This window comes from Rhinolophus ferrumequinum, chromosome 11 (genome assembly GCF_004115265.2).
Source record: "Rhinolophus ferrumequinum isolate MPI-CBG mRhiFer1 chromosome 11, mRhiFer1_v1.p, whole genome shotgun sequence".
Classification (NCBI taxonomy): domain Eukaryota; kingdom Metazoa; phylum Chordata; class Mammalia; order Chiroptera; family Rhinolophidae; genus Rhinolophus; species Rhinolophus ferrumequinum.
This window is the reverse complement of record NC_046294.1, coordinates 42,432,933-42,457,238: the sequence shown is the minus strand read 5'-3', so window position 1 is coordinate 42,457,238 and position 24,306 is coordinate 42,432,933. Positions and strand designations below refer to the sequence as shown.

General features: G+C 33.6%; 1 protein-coding gene across 7 annotated transcripts in view; it reads right to left on the bottom strand.

The window, feature by feature from the left end:
* Nucleotides 1-24,306, bottom strand: part of SBF2 (SET binding factor 2) — a 401,342-nt gene that overhangs the window by 181,058 nt on the left and 195,978 nt on the right. For all 7 annotated transcript variants that reach the window (XM_033119785.1, XM_033119784.1, XM_033119786.1 and 4 more), the window contains exons 6-8: nt 23,303-23,408; nt 3,137-3,269; nt 1,780-1,888 (exon numbers count right to left, since the gene is read on the bottom strand). In XM_033119785.1, coding sequence (XP_032975676.1) covers nt 1,780-1,888; nt 3,137-3,269; nt 23,303-23,408 — 348 coding nt within the window. The remainder of the gene's footprint in view (nt 1-1,779; nt 1,889-3,136; nt 3,270-23,302; nt 23,409-24,306) is intronic.

Genomic DNA, 24,306 nt, shown 5'->3' with positions numbered 1-24,306 from the left:
AGAGAAACAAGAAGGAAAGAAGCTTGGACCTTTGATGAGTTCATGGAGCAAACTGGTTTGGCACAATGGAACACTGCTACAGACTGCCATGTGAGTGTTAAATAAAATTCCATTTTGTTTGGGCCATTGCATTTTGAATATTTTATTATAGTAGTTTACCCATAATCTAAATAGCATAGTAATTATTACAAGAGTTAATAAGCAAAGCAATCAGTATACATCAAAATGGTACTGTTTAGGTACTCAAGAAAGTAAACTACTTGTAGCATTTTACAAAAGTTTATTTAAAAATAACTAACATAAAAATGTAATAGAGAAATTAGCCAAGGTTGAAGTTCTTACATTGATAACAGGACTAAAATTCACTCTAATTTATTCATCAAAAAATTAAGAAATTTACTTTTGGCAACACTTGGTTCATCCCACCTCCAGAGAAAAAAAATTACTGGGAAAAAACTACCTACAAACCAGATGGATATGCTTCCAATTAGTACTAACTAGGTTTTACTGAATATGTTTATTAATTTACACATATTTTTATATGGTGATATCAAAGTTACACAGGAACTAGATGTTAACATATAAGGTTAGGGAGAATGATTAATATATGAATGAGGGTCCTGTTTACAATTACCACGTTGAATCAGTTTAAAAAACACCTATGATTTGATTTTTGTATTAAGTACCAACTGTAATTATGTATTAAGGACCAACACAGCTTACCCCTTTGATGGCATTTAAAACTAAAACAAAAGTAGAATTACAAAATTTTAAAGATTTGTGGATCATAGATGTCATATAGCCCAACTTTTTTAGAAGTGTTCTTAAATGCCCTGGAAAGTGTCATGCAATCTATTCCTTTGCACTCTACTTATAGTGCTTGAGAGTATACTTCCTCACATAAGGAAATCCATTCATCATCATTGGGCAGCTCCAATGGTTGAAAACTCTTATATTGGGCCTAAATTTCTTTCTACATCCACTATAACCACTTATTCTATTTCAGCCTTTTAGAGCTACAAAAAATAAATCTTACCCTTCTTTCCTATAACAGCCACTTAAATATTTATGTTTAGTTATCAAATAGTATCAGGTTATCACCTGAGAAAATTTCCTTAGGGCCTCACAGGATATGTTTTCTAAACTCTTGACAATCCTGGATGTCCTTCTCTGAAGTGTATTATTTTATTACAATCCCTCTTAACATGCAGTACAGGGAACTAAATACATTATTCCAGAATTGGCTTGAATATTGAGTATTACTTTGTTTCTTTGGTATTTCTATTCATATGGCATGAAGAATAGATAATTTGGTGGGGTACACACTGAAGTAGTATTCCACTAAAACCTTTCACTCTTTTGCAAATGACTTTTGCTTTTTAGTTATACCATTCAGCATTAACACAGGCCTCATTTCAAAATATGAATAAAGTACTCATAACAAAGGTATATATACAATACTAATTAATACATTATTTTATTTTCCTTTCCCATAGATAGGATGAAGAATACAGAAAGATAAACTTAATTTGCATTTTGCTCCAAAAGAGGAGCATTTAAAAATATTAATGAATTCATTTTGTAAATCATATTTCCTATAGGAAAAATTAATATATTTAGTTTTTTTAGTGATGCTTTTTTCCCCAGCCAATCTTTCCTATAGGGAATGCAACAGATCTGAAAATAGTAATTAGTTGAAATGTTATAAAACTCAAAGAAATATGGAAATATGACAAACCTCTAGCCTAAGTAATTGGCAATTTAAAGATGTATACTTACAAGTTCATGGACGTCAGTTTTAAAGACAGAATGTACTCCAATAATGAAAGGTGTTGGAGAACTTAGAACTTCCAATAGCTGAGCTGGGAGAATAGGAATATAAGGGTAACTGGAAATAATAAAAATATATGTGAGATATATGTATTTTTCCATAATATAAACATATTTTTCTTTCATTTTTATGCTGTATGAATTTTAGATTACTTATGTCTAGAAATTATCAATAATATTCTTACAGTTGTTAATATTTAATTTTTGAAAGAACAGATTAAAAAAATCTTCATGTGAAAGACATCAGAGATAACAAGATATAAAGCAAATGGAACACAGGGCAGCTTCCTTATCCCTTCTCCTGCTAGGCAAACAGTATTCTTGGTTTTTTAAAACCTTGCTTGAAAGCATTTTTCCTTATATAGAAATCTAATATCAGATGGTAACATCTAATAACTGACTCCCTGATGAGTCGGGCTCTTCCCTCAATACTGGTGATGGTTTGTCTACATAAAACAATATTTCAAATTCCATTTTTCTGTACTCAATTTTTTCATTCAATAAGAATGGCGAAGTAAAATTAAGGCCTAGAAACTCTTTTTATCTATGGATTAAGAAAAGCAGGTAGGTCAAAATAAAAATAATAAGATCTGCAGACAGTCTAAATTTTTTTCTAGTTTATATGAACCTAAGTTTCCTAGATGTTATAATTATCAAATTGACAAAAAATGTATATTGAATAAAATATTGTATTTACAGCACTATCAGGCATCACTGTTTAGATTTTTTTTTTACTTTTTATGATAGAAAAATTTTAACATACCCCCTCAAATAACAGAGAAAAAAAGGAAAATGAAGCCCTATGTACCCAATCCAGATTTGACAATTACCAATGTATAATCACATATATTTTTCTATGCACTTCTATTCTCTTCCCTATTGTATTGTTTGAGGCAAATTCCAGACATCATATTATTTATATATAAATACTTTAGCAGATATCTAAAAAAGATAAGGGCGATTTTTTTAACAAAACCATAATACCATTATAATCCCCAAATTAGTAATTCTTTAATATCAAATAATCATATAGCACTAACTTAAAACATTTATCAACAACTGTATTCAAAGAGAATTAAATACTACTTATAATACTATTGAAATTATTTTTTTACTAAATTAATCAACACTCAGTAACAGACAGCTTGGAAAAGTTCCAAATTCTAGGTTAGATTTCTATCAGAATCATGACTTTGTAAAATATGCCCTGTGGTTCAAATCTATTATGCTATGACATTTTGACTAATCATTAATAATTAATGAATAATTTGGAAATAAATTAAAGTACCAAATGAAAAAATCTCACCTATATTTAAGAGGAAACATTAAAGATTCCAGAGCTCTGCAAGCATCACTAAGTCTCTGGAAACTTGCGGAATGGAAGAGAACCTTATTTTCTGTGAGGACTGCACAAAAGAGGCTGAGGACATTTTGAATTCCTGAAAAACACAAGAGTGAATGCTTACCAAATGCGTTTAATTTTATATGTGTTGCCCACAAACACAGAGACTTAGAATGACATGGAATGAAAAAGCCAGTATTTCTGAAATCTCTGGTTAAACTATAACCAGAGATCTTTGGTTAAACTTTGGTTTAAATCTTTGGTTAAATCTTTGGTTTAACCAGAAATCTTTGGTTAAACTATAAACTTCATATAGCTATGGGTATTTGTTTCCCAAACTTAGTTTGTTTTTCTTTATTCTTCAAATCAGTATAACTCATTGAACATACTGGTTGTTTGGAAATACACTATTACCTTCTTTTCACTTCATCTCCAAGGTTTGTATTTAAATTCCTATTTTAGATGCTGGCATTGTTCTAATAACTTTTTTTTTCCCTTTAAAATCCATTTGTCTAATGTTAATATAACCACACCAGCTTTGCTGTTGACATTTTCCTGGTATAACTTTTTCCCTATCTTTACTTCAGTCTTTTTCCACTTCTTGTAAATAGTGTATAGTTGACATTTAAAAAAATCCAATCTGACAACTTTTGTCTTTTAACGAGACCATTTAATCAACTTATATTTATTGTAATTATTTCTATATGTACATATATGTATAGGACCTTATTTTATACTTTTATTTGTTCTACCTCTTTTTTTCCTTTCTTTATGATTTTTATTATCCTGGCTCTTTAATCCCCTCTGGCTGTGTGGATTTACAAGCTCTGTTCCTATTTTTATTTTAGTGGCAACTCTAGAAAATACAGCATGGATACTTATCAAATTGAAGTTAAATAAGTACATCATTTTTATTTTCTCTTTTACTACTGAATCACCCTTTTTTTTTAAAACATACCAGTTCAACCTTAATTACATGAACCCACTAAATCAAGAGTTTCCATTAGTTTTCTAAAGGTAAAATACTTGCTACATTTCCCTTTACCATAGCTTGTCCCTTCATGTGACACGTGCAAATTTCTTCTTGGTCCATTATTAATTGCTGCAGTCTTTTATCATTTCCAACTTATCCCATATGATACATCTGAACTTACAGTTCAAGTTTTTAATTTCTCATTTGGACTAACGTAAGAGTTTCATAGCTGATTTCCCTTATCCAGTCCTTATTCACTTCAAATCTAACCTCCAGACAGTTTCTAGCATCATAGACATAAAATATAAATCTAATTATGTCTTTTTCATGGCTCAAGTCCTTCAATATCTTCCAATCCTTTGGATTAGTGATTTTCAAATGCATTCTGTTTTGCAGAAGCAATTTAGTAAGAGAAAATTTTCAATGTGTTTAATGTATTAATCTCTCTGAGATTCAGTTGGTAGAATGAGGATTATTATAGTTGTTATCATTAACTTCCTTTGAAGTTAGGGTTCTGATGCTAAAAATGTTTGAAAACACCTAACCTACAAGATTAAGTCTGAGCTCCATGCTAAAATGCCTTCACGGTCTTACTTCCATCTTTCCAACCTTGTTGTCACATCCCACACTTGTGTGATCGATATTGAACTAACCTAGCTCTCAGAACATCTAATTCAGTTTTATATCTCTTCTACTTTTGCTCATGTTCTTTCTGCCTATGTCTCCTTCATTAAAATTGAGTTCCTCAAAGGTAACATGGGACCTTATACACTTCTATATCCCTCTTACCAAGCACAGCACTTACTACCATGTTTCCCTAAAAATAAGACCTACCTGGACAATCAGCTCTAATGCGTCTTTTGGAGCAAATATTAATCTAAGACCCGGTCTTATTTTACTATACTATAAGACCAGGTGTAATATAATATAATTATAATATAATACCCAATCTTATTTTACTATAAGTTTGGGTCTTATATAATATAAGACTAGGTCTTATATTAATTTTTGCTCCAAAAGATGCATTAGAGCTGATTGTCCGGGCAGGTCTTACTTTTGGGGAAACACGATATATAGTAGGCACTCGAAAGTGTTTCACTGAAAGGACAAACTCTCTGAATGGCAACGTGAATCTCACTATCAAAAGATGTTAAAACTTGATGTATTATAGAATTGTACACTTGAAACCAAAGTAATTTTACTAACCACTGTCACCCCAATAAATTTAATTAAAAAAAATAGTGACTTAAAAAAAAAGATGTTAAAACTTTCATTAAAAGATGTCAGAGAATATCTTTATAAAACCAGATAGGGAGTGTAAAATACAATTATCATAAATAAAAAGATTGACAAATTATGTTATTTAAATAAAAAATTTCTCCATCCAAAAATAAATTTAAAAATGAAGACAGGTTTCAAACAGAAATTATCTAGAAAGTATATAAATGTAAAAAGATAAGTATCTAAAATACGATTTTAAAAATCCCCACTAAAATCAATACGAAAAGAAAAAACAAAAAAGAAATTCAGTTGAGCCTTGTACAACATGGGTTTAAACTGCTCAGGTCCACTTCTATGTGGACTATTTTCAGTAAATACTGTAGATGTATTTTCTCTTCCTTATCATTTTAATAACACTTTCTTTTCTCTAGCTTACATTATTGTAAAAATACAGCATCAGTGTTTAATATATAAAACATACAAAATATATGTTAACTGACTGTTACTGGTAAGGCTTCTGGTCAACAATAGATTAGTAGTTAAGTTTTTGGGGAGTCAAAAATTATGTGGCTTTTCAACTGAGCAGGAGATTGACTGAGGGTCAACTGTAATATGAACTTACAATCTACAGAAGAGGAAAGCAAAATAGCTGATAAACATGAAAAGAGGCTCCAGGATTTCTGGTCAAGATGGCAGAGTAAACGTGGTGCTTGCCTCCTTTCACAACCACAACAAAGTTACAACTAAACTACAAACTAACCATCATTGAGAACTGCTTGAAGTCTAGCTGAACTGAAGCACTACAACTAAAGACATACAGAAGAAGACACCTCAAGACTGATAGGAGGGGCAGTGGAAAGGGCTGTTCTCACACCTATATGTGACCATTAAAAATCCGGATGAATATCTTGGCTACAGAAGTCCTCATCGGAGGAATAAGGGGTCCCAGCCCCACACCAGGCTCACCAGCCCAGGGTTCCATTGCCAGGGAGAGAAGACCCCATAAATTCTGGCTGTGAAAACCAGCAGAGATTGTAGCTGACTGAGATGAGGGCGGCTGCAGTTCCAAACACTCCTTTTAAAGGACCTGCGCACAGACTTACTCACTAACCGACTCACTCTCTGACAGACTCACTTCCTCTGAGCTCCAGTTCTTAGGCGAAGGCTTGAAAGGCACCAAGGACATATGGGGAGGAACTAAAATTTCTGGCTTCAGGGTGAGGTCTCTGGGGGTAGCTTTCTCCCGGAAGGAGGAACTGGAGAAAGCCATTGCTTCTTTGATGAGTCCTCCTTCCTCCTGGTGTGCAGACTCAAGTATCTGCCATATCTGAGTCTCCATCAACCTGGTTAACACTGTTCTTTCACTTCTCCTGGTGATTTCCTGAGAACCTGCCTCACCCAATTTGCAAATCCAACCAAGCTGCTTCCAGTGGCTTTTCTGTATAAATAGCCTGTCTTGGCTCAGGCAGTTCACTTTTCTAAAATCTCTCGAAGGATCATAAAACCCAAAAAAACAGCATCTGGCTAAGACACGTCCTGTAGCTCTAGCTGAGCAGACCTAAGCCTGACACTAGTCACTGCTGGCCTCTCAAGACACCTCCAAGCCCAGCGCAGGCAGTAGCCATCTGCAGATTGCTTTGTGGCTCATGCCAGTTGGCCTGTGGCTGGGCACAGGCTATGGGTGAACTTGGCTGGAAACAGGTCCCCTCCCAGGAGTTCCTGGAAATGGCATGCCTGGTGGCCAGCTTTGGACTTAGCCAGAGCATCAGCTGGCCACCTCCAAAGATGACACACCCAAAGGGAAGACTGGGCAGGCACCAGAGCCCAGCTAAAGCAAATCCTGCTCTGTAGCATCAGCTCCTGCACAACAATTCCTTCACTGTAGTCACGGCCAGTCCTCACAACCAATCAGTCCAAAGGTCAATACCTCCCATTAATGTGCAAACAGCAACCAAGGCTCAACTACAAAAGGAGAGCACACACAACCCACATAAGAGACACACCTGGAGCACTTGGCTCTGGTGACCAGGGAGACTGCTCCAGGGGACCACATAGGACACCTACTACATAAGGCCACTCTACTGAGACCGGGAGGCATAATAGCCCTACCTAATACATAGAAACTAACACAGAGAGGCAGCCATAATGGAGACAAAGAAACATGTCCCAAATAAAAGAACAGAACAAAACTCTGAACAAAAAGCTAAACAAAATAAAAACAAGCAATCTATCAGATGCAGAGTTCAAAATGCTGGTTATGAGATGATCAATGATCTCAAGGAGAACTTCAACAAAGAGATAGGAAACATAAAAATGGAGATGGAAAATATGAAAAAGAACCAGTCAGAAATGAAGAATACATTAACTAAATGAAGAACACATTACAGGGAATCAACAATATTAGATGAAAAAGAGAAATGAATCAGCAATTTAAAAAATAAGGGAGTAGAAAATACCCAATCAGGACAGCAAAAAGAAAGAATCCGACAAAATGAGGAGAGCTTAAGGGGCCTCTAGGACAAAGTGAAGCATGCCAACATTCACATCACAGGGGTTCCAGAAGGAAAAGAGAGAAAGAGTAGGGAATTAAATACCTATTTGAAGAAATAACGATGAAAAGTGTCCCTAACCTGGCGAAGGAAATAAATATACAATCCCAGAAAGTGAGAGAGTCCCAAACAAGATGAACTCAAAGAGACCCATATCATAATTAAAATGCCAAAGGTTAAAGACAAAGAGAGAATCTTAAAAGCAGCAAGAGAAAAGCAGTTAGTTACCTACAAAGGAGCTCTCATAAGACTGTCAGCTGATTTCTCAACAGAAACTTCACAGGCCAGAAGGGATTGGCAGGAAATATTCAAAGTAATGAAAAGCAAGGACCTACAACCAAGATTACTCTACCCAGCAAATGTATCATTTAGGATTGAAGGACAGATAAAAGAGCTTCCTAGACAAGAAAAAGCTAAAGGAGTTCATCAACACCAAATCAGTATTGCAAGGAATCTTATAGGGACTTCTTTAAGATGGAAAAAAAAGATAGAAAATATGAATAATAATAATAAAATGGCAATAACTACTTATCTATGAACAGTTACTTTAAATATAAATGGATTAAATGCTCCAATCAAATGATAGGGTAGCTAAATGGATAAGAAAACATGACCCTTACATATGCAGCCTACAAATGACTCATTTCAGATTGAAAGACACACACAGACTGAAAGTAAAGGGATAGGAAAAGGGTATTTCATAAGTGGAAACAAATAACAAAAAATGCAGGGGGAACAATACTTATAACAGACAAAATAGATTTTAAAACAAAGGCTATAACAAGAGACAAGTAAGGACCCAGTAATCCCACTCCTGGCTATTTATCTGAAAAAACCCAAAATGCTACTGAGGGGACGTGTGCATCCATATGTTCATTGCACCACTGTTTACAATGGCCAAGACTGGAGGGAGCCTGGGTTTCTGTCGGTGGATGAATGGATAAAGAGGATATGGTACATGTATACAATGGAATATTGCTTGGTCATGGAAGGGAGTTGGTTTCTTGCCATCTACAGTGGCATGGATGGACCTAGTGGATATTGTGCTGAGTGAAGTATGACAGACAAGAAAAGGCAGATGCAATGTGATTTCACTTATATGTGGAATCTAAAGAACAAAATAAACATAAGAAAACAGAAACAAACTCACAGATACAGAGAACATTTTGATGGTTGCCAGATGGGAGGGGGATTGGGTATGGTTGAAGAAGAGGAAGGAATTAAGAGAACAAATTGGTAGGTACAAAATAGTCATGGGGATGTAAAGTAAAGCATAGAGAATATAGTCAATAATATGGTACTAACTATGTAAAGTGCCAGGTGGGTACTAGACTAGTCAGGGGCATCAGTTCTTAAATTGCCTAAGTATCTAACCACTATGCTGTATACCTGAAATTAATATAAAATAATATCGAATGTCAACTTTAATTAAAAATGTAAAAGGGGGAGAAAATGTGAAGGGAGTAAGAGGTTCAAATTTCCAGGTATAAAACAAGTAAGTCATTGGGATGTAATGTACAGCATAGGGAATACAGTCAATAATATTGCGATAGCGTGGTACAGTGTCAGATGGTTGCTGGACATTTATCATGGTGATCACTTCTTTAGGTATATAAGTGTTGGATAACTACAGTGTACACCTGAAACTAATATAATATTGTATGCTAGATACATTTTAATAAAAAATTTAAAAACATGAATAAATCTCCTAAATACAAAACTGAATGAGAAAAGGTGTAAAATAATTATGTAGAATTATAGCATTTATGTTTTGTTTAAAAACATACAAAATACTACTGTGTATTATTTAGGTATATATAAACATACAGTCATATAAGGAACTGTCTGCACTAATAAACACCAAATTCAGGATAACGTTTCTTTGGGAAGAGTAGGCATATGAAGAAAGTTTCAACTATATTTATTAAACTGGATTATGGATACATGGATTTTTAACATTTCCTAGGAAATAATTTAAAACTTACATAAAAGTTGCAGGAATAAGAATAGTGCACAGAGCACCCATCTAGCATTTACCATGATTGTTCCATTTGCTTTAACATTTGTACTTATGTGCTAGTGCGCACTCTCTCTTCCTACACACACCCACACACATATTTTTCTGAGTCATTTAAGTGTATACATCATAATATTTACCCCTAAATACTTCAGTGTTTTTCTTAAGGATAAAGATAATATCTTTCAAAACCACAGTATAGTTATCATTTTCAGCAAATTTAACATTGTTACAATATTTTAAGTCTAATCTCACATTTGTATAGTCATGTGCCATAGAATGACATTTCAGTCAATGATGTAATAATGCACATAAGATTGTGGTCCCATAAGATTATAATGGAGCTGAAAAATTCTTATCACGTAGTAACTTCGAAGCCACTGTAACTTCCAGGGTAATACATTACTCGTGTATTTGTAGTGATGCTGGTGTGAACAAACCTACAGAGCTGCCAGTTATATAAAAGTATAGTACATACAATTATGTACAGTACATAATACTTGATAATGATAACGAGTATATTTTATTGATTAATACATTTCCTATACCATACATATTTATCATTATTCTACTCATAAAAAAAGTTTGATGTAAAACAGTATGCCATGTTACACTGGCAGCAGCGTGTCTTGATTATATCATTTCCTCTTATGCTTGACTTAATCTCACGTTGCTTTGTACAGCTTTGTACAGCCCAGGTGCAGTACGCTATACCATAAAACCTAGGGATATAGTAGGCTATGCAATAGATTTGTTTGAGTACAACCTATGATGTTCGAAAGACAATGAAATTGCCTAACACCACTTTTCTTAGACATATCCCCATTGTCAAATGGCACGTGATTGTATTCCAGTATTGTCCACTGACTCAGTAATAATTCTTTAGAGATTTTCCCCCACAGTCAGGATTCATTCTAAGATCAGATATTCCATTTAGATAGGTGTTTTTAGTCTTATTTAATATGGAGCATTTCCACAACCTTAATTTTTTTTTATTCAGGTGAAATTTATATACCATAAAATTAACCATTTTAAAGAGAACAATTTATTGATTTGCTTATGTTGAATCATCCCTGCATCCCAGGAATAAATAAATCCCATTTGATCATGGTGTATGATCATTTCACTGTATTGTTGGATTTGGTTTGCTAATATTTTGCTGAGGATTTTTGCATCTTCGCGTATATATGTGTACACACACACACACACACACACACACACCTGACAAATCCTGAACTCACACCATTACTTTCAATTCTAATCCATTTCCACAGGGTTGCCCCACTGACTCCAATACATATTTATACTTCCCTTCTTCTAGTGAGAATCCTGGATCTTAATAACATAAACACATTTATTCATTTGCTGAATCTTGTATTACATATAAAATAGTTGCGGAATTTTTTAGCCATTCTAATTCTAAAAACCACACCAGCTGAAAAGGAATTAACAATTTGTTTGGGATTCTCTCCTCAAACCTGTCTAGTACAGAGGTTATATATAGTCATATATTGTGTTCTTAAGTTACTTTAGTTAGTTTTTACTCTTTAGTGTGCTTATGTTATTCACTTGAAAGATAGTGAAGTCTGTTTCTGTATGCTTTCAGTTTTAAGATTTTCTTTTTCATTTTTTCCCGTCATGACTGATCTAATATTATTTTCTGAAGATATAAAACCTCAACACACTTCCTGAAGTCAAAATGATATAACAAGGTCTACTCAGAGAAGTGTCATTCCTTCCTTGAACTAATAGTATTGTGCCAATATCAACTTCCTACTTATTATAATGTACTATGATTATATATTATTGTTGGGGGAAGGTGGGTGATATATACTTGAGGATTCTCTGCACCAATTTAGCAAGTTCTTCTGAGTCAAAGTATTTAAATGTTTATATTTTTAAAAGTCTGTGGTTGTATTAGTTTCCAATAGCTGCTATAACAAATTCACATAAACTTGATGGCTTAAAACAATACAAATATATTATCTTAAAGATCTGGAGGTCAGAAGTCCTACGCTTGGGTTTTTAAGCGTTTACCAACTGCCCACATTCCTCTGCTCATGCCCCTCTTCCATCTTCAAAGCTGGCAAAGGCCAGTTGAGTCTTTCTTCCTTTTGTCTTGTCAGAGTGCATTACTCTGACACTGACTCTTCTGCCTCCTTCCTTCCTTCCTTCCTTAAGAAACTTTGTGACTACACTGGGCCCATATAAAGGAACTGACCTTCAAGTTGGATTTTGAATGATAAGCTGACGTTAGTTAGGGAGACAAGAGCAGCAAGGCTTTCAAAGCTGACAGATCACGTGCAAAGAAACAGAGGACTTATAGAGGAAAAGGCACTAAGAGACCTACAAGTAGTTGTGCCAAGGGAAGGTTCATGAGAAGGAGTCCAGGCTTTTTTCCTGAAGACTCTAGAGAAGAACTTGTCCTCTTCACTCTTATCTGAACCCTCTGCATTCCCCCACAAAAAAAGATAATCTGTTCTGATAATCTATTAGAAAATAAAACTCACAGTCAGCCTCATTTAGTAACAGAAAATTGTGAAGAAGGAAAGCATGCAGTTGTAAGGGATTCTAGCCTACTTAGTATCAATTAAAACAACCAGTTGATGATATCAAGGGTTAAATATTATTACACTACACTTACCAAGACAGGATTTATGTATCATGTAGTAGAAATGAGTTAGGGACAATATTCTAGTGCTCAAAGGGTAAGTTTTTCATTACCCAAAAAATTATACAGTGTAATACAGAATAATTTATCCACGCCTAATTTATCCATACCATAACCCATACCTAAAATATTTTAAGAAATTTCATTAATATTTTTATTTCTAACTAACAATACTTGTTGCTATGTTCACAATACACAGTTATTTAAAATCCAATTTCTTTGAACTACAAGTCATAATCAGTTTTCTACATAACCTTGAATTGTCCTAGTCTTCAGTAGCCAATGTCTAGCCCAAGCTGCACAATAACAGCAGAGAAGACAATATGAAAAACAAACAGTCCAGTGATAATTACTACTGATTTCAGTACAATGGTACATACACATCCTGTTGATTGTTCAAATAGTAAAACATCCTGAAAAATTACTTCCTGAGCTCAACTTTTCTTTAGGGTTAAAGTTCTAAAATTCATAACATCAAATATTAACAAATGTATTTGTTTCCCGTTTTGAAAAAACAACACCAAAAACTTTTCTCCAGAATCTTTTTGTTCTCTGAATAATGTGATATGCCGCACAAATAGAACACTGTATCTTAGCTTTCAACTAAGAATTGAAGGCCATGATTTCAAGACAGGATATATTTCAGAAAGCTTACAATTTATTACACTTCTTTCTGGTCAATCCACAATGAAGAAAACAATATAATAATGGTAATGAAAAAGGAGATTTCTCATTCATTTGATCTGTTGAGTATCTACTATGCTTCAGGCACTGGGAATACTGCAGTAAAGAAAAACAAGATCCCTACCTTCACAGATTAAGTAAAGCTTGATGCATTTTATATAGTTCAGTTTTATAATTGAGGCAATGTTTAAAATTTGTTACAATCCAGAATATTATTTCCAAATGTTAGAAATAGAAATCTTCTAAGTAAAAATAAAAAGAGTTAAGAAATGTAACTGAATTGGGCAACCCATAAGTGGGTATATTTTAGTGGTTACGAACACACATTTATCACCTTGAGGGTGACATGAATTAAAATACACTCTGTGTTTATAAGTAGAGTTTAGCAATATGGTAAACTTTAAATATGAGAAGTCAATTAACAAATACATATGACCACAAAGAATTCCAATCTAAAACAGTATATATGCTAAGTAATCCATAAAAGACCAACTTAACCAAAACAGTGTAAAAAGGTACAGCACATTTCCTTCCTTGTTTAACACTATAATTGGTTTTCTGAGTCTAGGATAATCACTTCAACACCAAACGGCCCAGATTCCTAGTCTCTGTGCCTATTCTGATTGACCAGGTTTTAAAATCTACTTTAACATCTAAATTTAAGAAGCAGGAAGAAAGAAGGGACTTAGGAGTACAACAGCAAATAAGGGGAAGGATAATAAGGTAACTGGAGAATTAAAGCAAGGAGCAGAAATAACACGTGTAAAACTTCTTCCTTTTTTTCTCCCTTTTCCTCTCGTTCTCCACCATTAAACCTTTACTGAACTGCTGAGATATATAAGAAACTCTAGGGATGGATAGAAAGACATGTTTTTGCTGTTGTTGCCTCTTTTTTTAAATTAGTTTATTGGGGTGACAATTGTTAGTAAAGTAACATACATTTCAGGTGTACATTTCTGTAGTACATCATCTATATCTCACATTATGTGTTCACCAGATTAAAGAAACTTGATCGTACAAGCTCACAATTCAGTGAAGATGGCAGATTAGTAAATAAATAGTTAAAACACAAAGAATAGAGATATGGACAAAGTGTTATAGAGCACAGAAAAAGAGGACAATCTGTCCTACCATAATTTATAAATTGCATATACTTAAATATTGGAGTAGCTATATTTTAAAAGAAGAAAAATCTCTAAAGTACTAAAAGAGCAAAATAAAATTTTAGACAAGAGAACTTTGTGACAATGAAGGATAATACTTAATGACAATAAAGGATAATACTTAGCTCAGAGCATTTGCATTCATTAAAGATACAGTGCAAGGAGTCAGTACAAAGATGGAGACAGCTATTTAATAGCAGTATGTCAGCACCATAAAAGGTAAAGAAAGAAGACAGTTTTGAACCAGGATTCTTCAGAAATATCCTCAAATTATACCATACAGCAACCACATACTTTATTTATGTGTAATTCTAACAAACGTAGCACACTAGTCAACAAATCCTTAAATGATCAATGATTGTCAGTCTTTGGTATTTTAAAAATAGTTTCCTTTACAAAACCAGCGTAAATATTTAATTTTTAATTTTGAAAGGAAAAGCAATTAACTTCCTGATAACATTCTGACTATTATTTCCTGCAATCCTATGCTCAAGCATCATCAAACATCAAACAACTATTTCATGAAGGCCTCTCATGGCTCTAGAACACTGCTTACATTCTTCTTTTTGCTTGGAATGTCCATCTTCCTCTTTTCTAGCTAGTTAAAAGTTAGCTCTTGTTATCTCTATTATTGCACTAATTATACTATACTATCATTTCTAAAACATGTTTCTCCACTAAGCTGAAAATATATCTGGGATAAGGGCTATGATTTTTTTTATTTTTATATTCCTATGACTACCACAGAACCTGACATATGGTAGCTGCTTTGAAAACATTTGATGAAAAAAATGTATTCCTGCAGGTAGGAATTATAGGAATAATATTCTTTGTGATATGTATTACAAAAAAATTAAATTAGAACAGTCTTCCCTAGAGATCCTTATGCCTTTGGAGGTGAGTACACATGGTAAGCAATTTCTCCAGAAAAGTGCTCCAGAACAGGCTAGGGAGAAGATTTCATTTGTTTCAAATCCCCAAGGAAAATTGCTAATATTCAAACTGTCAAAAAAATAATTAATCATAGATATATAGTTATATCAAAACACTATTCCTTCTTCACCTAGAGGACAATATGCCATTCACAGTAATGGTCTAAACTCTTGCACACTCAGTTTCTCCAATGATCTTTTTTACTACATATATTGAAAAAGAAAATGCCCACTTCATTTTTCCCCATTATAATGGAGAATAAGACTAAAACAAGTAATAATGCTATATAAATAAGCTAGAAAAACTGAGTGAAAGTAGAAATGTGATCCAAAGTACTAGATTTTGATCACTAACAAAAAAATCATTCTATGATTCATATGGTTCATAAATTTACCAATCAACATATTCTTCTTAAAGGTGTTTCCTTTAAAGAGAACAATTTTGCACAACCTAACCCTTCATTTTTTCCTCTGGCATCATTTCATCTTTCTATTTCAGGAACATAAATTATTTTTGGAATTCTTATAAAACTTACTATCACTTCAAAAATAATTACACAGCATTATAGACAGAGATTTTCCAAGGAAAGACAAAAGAGAGAATACCAAAAGTTTTCCATTAAAATATTTAAAAACAGAAATAACTTTCTGAATAGCAAGTTACAGTTACAATCAATATATAGAGAGTGTTTATGTACAAAGTAATGTTTGTAAGATAAACTGAAGATAAACTCAAGCAAACATTTAATAATTTTTTAAAAATCTATAGTTAGTATTAGAGATAATCAATACAGATAATAGATAAATAATAGATAATAATTAACTATTATTATTGACCTAATAATAGTTAATGAAAAACTGGCTAAAGTCAAATACAGGTAAGTAAAAAGACAGTATGTATATAAAAAAGTATATACTAAGAATGAATCGTGAGGAAATAAAATTTCGAACAGACCAATAATGAGTAAGGAAATTACAACAGTAATCAAACCCTCCCAACAAAGAAAAGTCCAGGACCAGATGGTTTTACTGATGAATTCTACCAAGCATACATATATAAAGAATACCAATTCTTCTCAAACTCATCTAAAAAAAACTAAAGAGGAAGGAACACTCCCAAATTAATTTTCAAGGCCCACATTATCCTAAAAACAAAGCCAGATAGGACAGTACAGACAGTCCCCAACTTACTCGTACATTGGTGTTTGACTTATGATTTTTGGACTTTACAATGGTGGGAAAGTAATATACATTCAGTAGAAGTTGTACTTCGAATTTTTTTGAAAACTACAAGATTTTGAGGAAACAAATAAATGAAAGGTATCCTGTGTTCATGGGTCAGAAGAATTAATATTGTTAAAATGTCCATATTAGTCAAAAACATCTACGGATTCAATGCACTCTCTCTCAAAATTGTAATGATATTTTTCACAGAAATAGAAAAAAAAATCCTAAAATTCATATGGAACCATAAAAGACCCCAATAGCCAAAGCAATCCTGAAAAAAGAAGAACAAAGCTGGAGGCATTACAATTCCTGATTTCAAACTATATTTCAAAGCTATAGTAATCAAAAGTATAGTACTGACATAAAAACAGACGCGTAGAACAATGGAAGAGAATTGGGAATGCAGAAACAAACTCACACATATATGGTCAACAAGCACTTGACAAAGGAACCAAGACTACTCAATGGGGAAAGGAGAGTCTCTTCACTACATGGTGCTGGGAAAACTTAATATTCACATGCAAAAGAATGAAATTGGACAACATCTCACATCAGTCACAGAAAAATAACTTGAAATGAATCAGATACATAAATGTAAGAACCCAAACTATAAACCTACCACGTTTTCCCGAAAATAAAACCTAGCGGGACAATCCGCTCTAAAGCGACTTTTGGAGCAAAAATTAATGTAAGACCCAGTATTATATTATATTATACCCACTATTATATTACTGTTATGTTATGTTATGTTATGTTATGTTAAATGTTATGTTATGTTATGTTATGTTACGTTACGTTACGTTATGTTAGTTATGTTATACCCGGTCTTATAGTAAAATAATACCGGGTCTTACATTAATTTTTGCTCCAAAAGACGCATTAGAGCTGATTGTCCGGCTAGGTCTTATTTTCGGGGAAACAGAGTATTAGAAGAAAACAGAGAAAAAACTCCTTGACATTGGTCTTCACAATGATTTTTTTCGGATGTGACATCAAAAGTGCAAGCAGCAAAAGCAAAAATAAATAAATGGGACTACATCAAATTAAAGTTTCTGTACAACGAAAGAAACAATTAGTAAAATAAAAAGACAACCTATAAGAGAAAATATACGTAAACTATCTGATAAGGAATTAATGTCCAAAATATGTAAGGAACTCATACAACTTAATAGCAAAAAACCAAACAATCTGATTAAAAATTGGGAAAAGGATTTGAACAGACATTTTTAGAAAGAAGACATACAAATGACAACAGGTACACGAAAAGATGCTCAGCATTACTAAGCATCAAGGAAATGCAAATCAAAACCACAATGAGACATCATCTTACACCTGTTAGAATATTACCAAAAAGACAAGAGATAACAAGTGTTGGTAAGGCAGTGGAGAAAAGGGAACCATGCTCACCATTGGTAGAAATGTAAATTGGTGCAGCCATTATGAAAAACAGTATGGCATTTCCTCAAAAATTTAAAAACAGAACTACCATATAATCCATCCATCTCATGTCTGGGTAAATGAAATCACTAACTCAAAAAGGCATCTACACTCCTGTGTTCATTACATCATCATTCACAAGAGCCAAGACATGGAAACAACCAAAGTGTCCAGCAGTGGATGAATGCATAAAGAAAATATGGTATACATAATTCATTAAAATACTACTCAAACATAAAAGAACAAATCTTGCCTTTTGTGACAACATGGAGAAAACCTGAAGGCATTATGCTTAGTAAAACAAATCAGACTAACACAACAAATATCTTATGCTCTCATTTATATGTGGAATCTAAAAGAGGTGAATTCATAGAAATAAGAGAGTAGAATGGTTGTTGTCAGGTGCTAAACGGTAGGGAAATGGGGAGATGTTGGTCAAACGGAATAAATTCCAGGTATAAGATGAATAAATTCTGGGGATCTAAGGTACAGCATGGTGACTATAATAATACTGTACTACATATACACTTGAAAGTGTTGAGAGAGTAGATATAAAATGCTATTAGCACACACACACAAATAATAATTATGTCAGGGGATGGAGGTTTAACTAACCTTACTGTGGTAATCATTTCACAATATATATGTTCATCAAGTCATCACATGGTAAACTTTAAACTTACATATGTTTATGTCAATAATATCGTTTATCAATAAAGCTGGACAACATATAAACACAGATGACACAAGACTAATATTTAACTATGAAAACTGAGCGATGATAGCTGAAGACCCAAGATCATTTTAGTCTGTGACTTTAAAAATGTCTAATAAATAGTACACTGTAAAAACTGGAGACTAAGTATTGTAAAACTAGTGAGTCTGTAGTTAAAATCCAAATTATAGGTGAGTGGGTATGACAAAGATGTTATGAGAATTTCACAAAATTATTTGGGTCAACACCTCAGGAACACCTGAATTAAAAAGCTATGGATTAAATGTGAAAATAAGAGGGGCTATAAAAACCAGTTCCTGTGAATACAATCTTATTAACATTAAAAAAAAAAGCCCTCCAGTTTTCCACACTTAAAACATAAATCACATAAGCTGCAACAAGGAACAAACAAAAAAAAGTGGAAAGTAAGAAATTAGGGTAATTAACAGGAAATTATGGGGAATGAGGGAGGTGATGGCAGAAGCACACATAATTTTTCAGGCAAACACAGAGAACTCTCAAACTACGGAAAACAAATTTATTATCTTAATCCTTGGAGAGAAGAACCAAGGAAATTTTATCATTACATTTAGACCTTTCACAGGAAGAGGAGTCAAGGCTACAAAAGAATCTTATACTCTTATCTGCTTCCTGTCTGTGCTGTGTAAAATCCACCATTACCACCCGACCCCCAACCCAGGTAGTGAACTCCGATAATAGTCTAATGTTGGCTTTCCACAACACTGCAACCAAAATGACTGGTGATAACAGCACGCCTTTAGACAGAATTATCAGTACCACATGCTCTAGAAACTACAACTCTGCATACAGTGCTGTTTTAGAGGCATCTTTCTTTCTTATCTTTTCCTTATTCTTTCCCTGAAAAAGTAAATTTTGAACATGTAAGCAAAAGATAATTCAGCTCAAAATACTAGAGAGTGAAATAATGAAATCTGATCTTCAAGTGACTAATCATCATGTGTTTTGGCACACTTCATCCATTCACAAAGTATCTCCTAATGACATATAACTGCCATTCACTTCATGGCTAGTGCATTCATTCATTTATTTAACAAACACTGATGACTTCTGTGCTCAAAGCACAAAGACGGATATACAGGACAAAAAGAACAATAAGTTCTAACTATTCTTTTATTCTCTTATTATAATGGCAGTTCTTGAAATTCACAGTCTACTAAGGGAAAATTCCATATTATGAATAGGGAAAAAGCATAGCGCATAATTTCTATATGATCCCTGGAGAGATCTGACAATCAATATATCAGCCCTGTGATACTTTACACTATTTGTTATCTGAAATGGATAAAATCTCTAATTTGTTCAAGCACTGTACTTTAAAAAAAAGGCATATGTGTGTGTGTGTGTGTGTGTGTGTGTGTGTGAGAGAGAGAGAGAGAGAGAGAGAGAGAGAGCGAGAGAGGGAGAGAGCGAGAGAGAGCGAGAGAGAGAGAGGAAAGATAGTTTGACAAGTTTTGAAAAAATATTTTTATTGCAAGATAAACACAAATACAGAAAACTATACAAATCAAATATAAGGTTTAGTGAATTATCTTATAAACACTACCTAGGTCAAGGAGAGGTTTGTTGGCAACCCTAAGAGCCCCAATCACAATCACCTTTCTGCCATACGTAAACGTTATCCAGACTTTATTCTATTAACTGTTTCTCTGATTTTTTCTATAGATAGTTTCATCACCCAAATGTGCATCCCTGGACACAATAGTCCAAACTCAGTCTATTAAAAATGGGATGTGTTTTGAATCTCTTTTAATCTAGAGGTTTCTCCTCCATTCATTTCCTTTCCTTATAATTTATTTGTTAAAGAACCTGGGACATGTTACCAACGGTTTTTGAGAGCGTGGATTTTGACAAGTGTAGTAGTTTCTCACTGCAGTTCAATATGTTCCCCTATCTTCTGTATTTCTTGTGATCAGACTCAGATTTAATCCCTCTGGCAAAACTATAGGTAATGTTTGGCAAGGCTTAGCACATAATATCTTCTTGTTTTTCTTCTTATGGTAACAGTTATTGATGGTTAGATCTTGATTCACTGAATTTTGTAAAATTACGATGTTCTATTTCTATAACTTCTTTTTCATTTATTGATAAAATGCTTTTAAAAAGAGACAATTCCCTTCATCTACTATTGGATTACCCTGTACTATAGTTCATATAAACAATGCAGAATAAACGCTTGATTCATTACCTTTATTGATAAATTTTCAAGGTAAAAAATTGGTTCCCTGTCATATTCTGAGATAACCGTATTTTAATATTATTATGAATTCCTGGATTTAAAAATATTTGCTGAGTTTCAAACAACTGCAATTATCATTTTTGAAACTCAAACTGTACCATCTTAGATCAGTTGCAAGCCTCTTTAAGATGGCTTCTGAGTTCTTCTGACAAGGCCCTAGTGGTTTTTTCAATATTGAGATAAAATTCACATACCGTAACATTCACCCTTTAAAAGTGTACAATTCAATGGTTTTACATAGTCACAGATTGTAAAACCATCACCAGTGTTTAACTCCAAAACAATTTCATGACCTGAAGAGAAATCCCATACTTATCAGCAGTCAATCTCCATCGCCTCATCCCCCCTGGCTCATGGCAACCACTAATCTACTTCCTGTTTTTACGGATTTGTCTACTCCGGACATTTCAGATAACTGGAATCATACAATATGTGTCCTTTTGTGTCTGGCTTCTTTCACGTAGCATTTGTTTTCAAGACTGATCCATGTTGCAGCATATGTCAACACTTCATTTCTTTTTATAGCTGAGTAATACTCCACTGTGTGGATATGCCACCATTTGTTTATCTAGTTATATAAGTTGACGGACATTTGGGTTGTTTCTATTTTTTGGCTATTATGAATAATACTGCTATGAACATTCATGTGCAAGTTTTTATGCGAACATGTTTTCAATTCACTTTTAAAATTTGATATATTTTGACACACATATATACCTGTAAAACCATCACAATTAAGATAATGAACACAAACATCCCAAAGTTTCCTCATGTCCCTTTGTAATTTCTCTCTTCCCACCCCCAAGGCAACCATTGCTCTGTTTCTGTCATCACAGATTATAGACTACATTTTCTAGAACTTTCTAGAAGCCAAATCATACAGGCGAGGGGAGGTTCATCAGGTTTTTTCATTCAGCATAATTATTTCCAGATTAATACATGCTATAGCATATCAATAATTTATTACTTTATATTGCTTCGTAGTATTCTATTGTATGAATATATCAGATTATTTATCCCTTACTATCACTATTATTCATTACCACTAATGGGCAATGAGCTTGTTCCCAGTTTTTTACTATTATAAACATAGGGATATGAATATTTATGTACAAATATTTCTACAGACAATGCTATCATTTTCCTTAGGATTTTGCCTAGGAGTGAAATGGCTGGATTATTTAGTTTACTTAATTTTTAAAAAAAGTCAAACTGTGTTCCAAGATAGCTGTCCCATTCCCATTGCCCTTAGCAGTGAATAAAAAGTCTCAATTCCTCCCCGTCTTTGCAATATTCAGGTAGCACTCTGGAAGGCTAAAAGCTATTCACTCTCCTTCCTGAGAAATAAGCTTCAAGCTGTGCACCTCCCAATTACTCAAAGTGGTGATGGTTAGAGCAAATCACCTCTCTATCCCCTTTGTTCTTAGTGGTCCTTAGGCATCCAAACTATGTGTTCAGGTTTTACCAAGGAAGATTCCTTTATAAAGCTCTCATGCTTTGAATTGGAGCCATAAAGGACCAAACCTAGGAGTAGGTAAATCATGAGTTGACAGGCCTCCTGAAAAACTGAAGTACAGCTTAAAATCATTTCAGTTCCTTGAAATGGATTAAGGTTATTCTTGATGCTACTATCTCTAGCCATATAGAAGAAATAAAAGTAAATCCTCTCTGGAACAAGATAACTGCATTCTAGGCCTCCAAAATATCTATACATTTATATACATATGCCCAGCACTCAGTCAAAAATAAACAGGAATCCCTGGTACCCTCACTTTTAAGTTGTATCATTCCTTAAATGAAGTACCAGCTGTGAAATGTACAGAGGGCACTTTCTAGTGTCCTTCCCCCATTTCTGCATCCTAGCCATTACTAGAAAATTGGAGACAAAGTCCTGATACAGATGGTGGGATGAGATGAACGGGATTTTTAATTCCATCTAACAAAGTTTCTACAAAAGTAATTCATCTATGGAAAAGCAAAATATACTATCTATTCATATTTTAAAGCATAAAGAAAATATGTCTACTTTCGAAATATCTAACTAACTCTGGAGCAAAAGGGGCCTGGGTTAAAGATTTAAAAAAACAAAAAAATGAGTACTAGTTAAGATTAGGACCTATGTGATTATATATTTTACATATCAGGTATTTAATGGTCCGCTTTTTATTTTCTTCATTCACATCAGGTGTCTATGAGCTTAAAATAAATCTTTTTTGTGGTATATTTCCATAAGAGGACATTGCAAATGGGAGAACAGACGTACCGAGCTGCTGGAACAGGAGAGCCACACTAGTGCCTGTAACAGGAAGACTGTCATGCAAGGGAGTCTGAATCAGCTGTCTATCTCCTGCACCCAAGGAAAACAGCTTCTGCGGAATGGAGAAACACACACAAACACATTCATGATTTCTTTTCAGACATTTTCTTAATAAAAAAAAAATCCCTTTGAAGTTCAGATTTAGAGCAGGTGATGATATTAGGATCATATTAAGATCAAATTAACAGATGCAAACGGCGCTATTGTAGCCCGCAACATTCAAGTTAATTTCCGCCCAACTGAATATAGGAAAAGAAAATTCAGTAGTCGAAAGTTGAAATTTTAGTAATGATGAAATACAAAAATCACTGACAATCACACATAGCTAAAAAATAATAAAATGTTAAAGTCAACATTTATATGCTAATTATATCAATAAAACTGGGAAAAATGAATGTAATATGAACCACATAAAAAAATTAAAAAATGTCTAGCTGCCACAATAAAAGTTTTTAAAAATTAAAAATAAGTAAAATAAAATCAAGTCAACAAAAATACCATCATAATAAAGGCCCATAAACAAGTTCACTGTTTTAAACTTAAGGTTCAATTGCGACCACTCACATTTCAAATTCTGCCCTTGGAGCAGAAGTAGAAGAATGAGGGAGGAGAGAGCAGAAAGGAAAAAAAGAAATAAAAACGTAAGAGTAACAGAAGACACCTGCATAGACAGAAGACAATTAAAAAGGCAAAGCGTGAGGCAAAAGTATGCCAATTAAATTGTAAATACCGTCTTTGTCAGAGTGCGGATAAACGATGCAATGTTTAGAGGAGAATCCTCTTCCGCAATATCACATAAGAACAAGCAAAATAAATGATCAACTAACCAATTTTAGGGCTTAAGGAAGAGTCTTTTTTTTTTAAGTATGGTGCCTAAGAAACATTGTCATAGAGTTGAGGTTCTTATTTTTCTACTTCAGAGACAAATACGAAAATCTGAAGACATACAA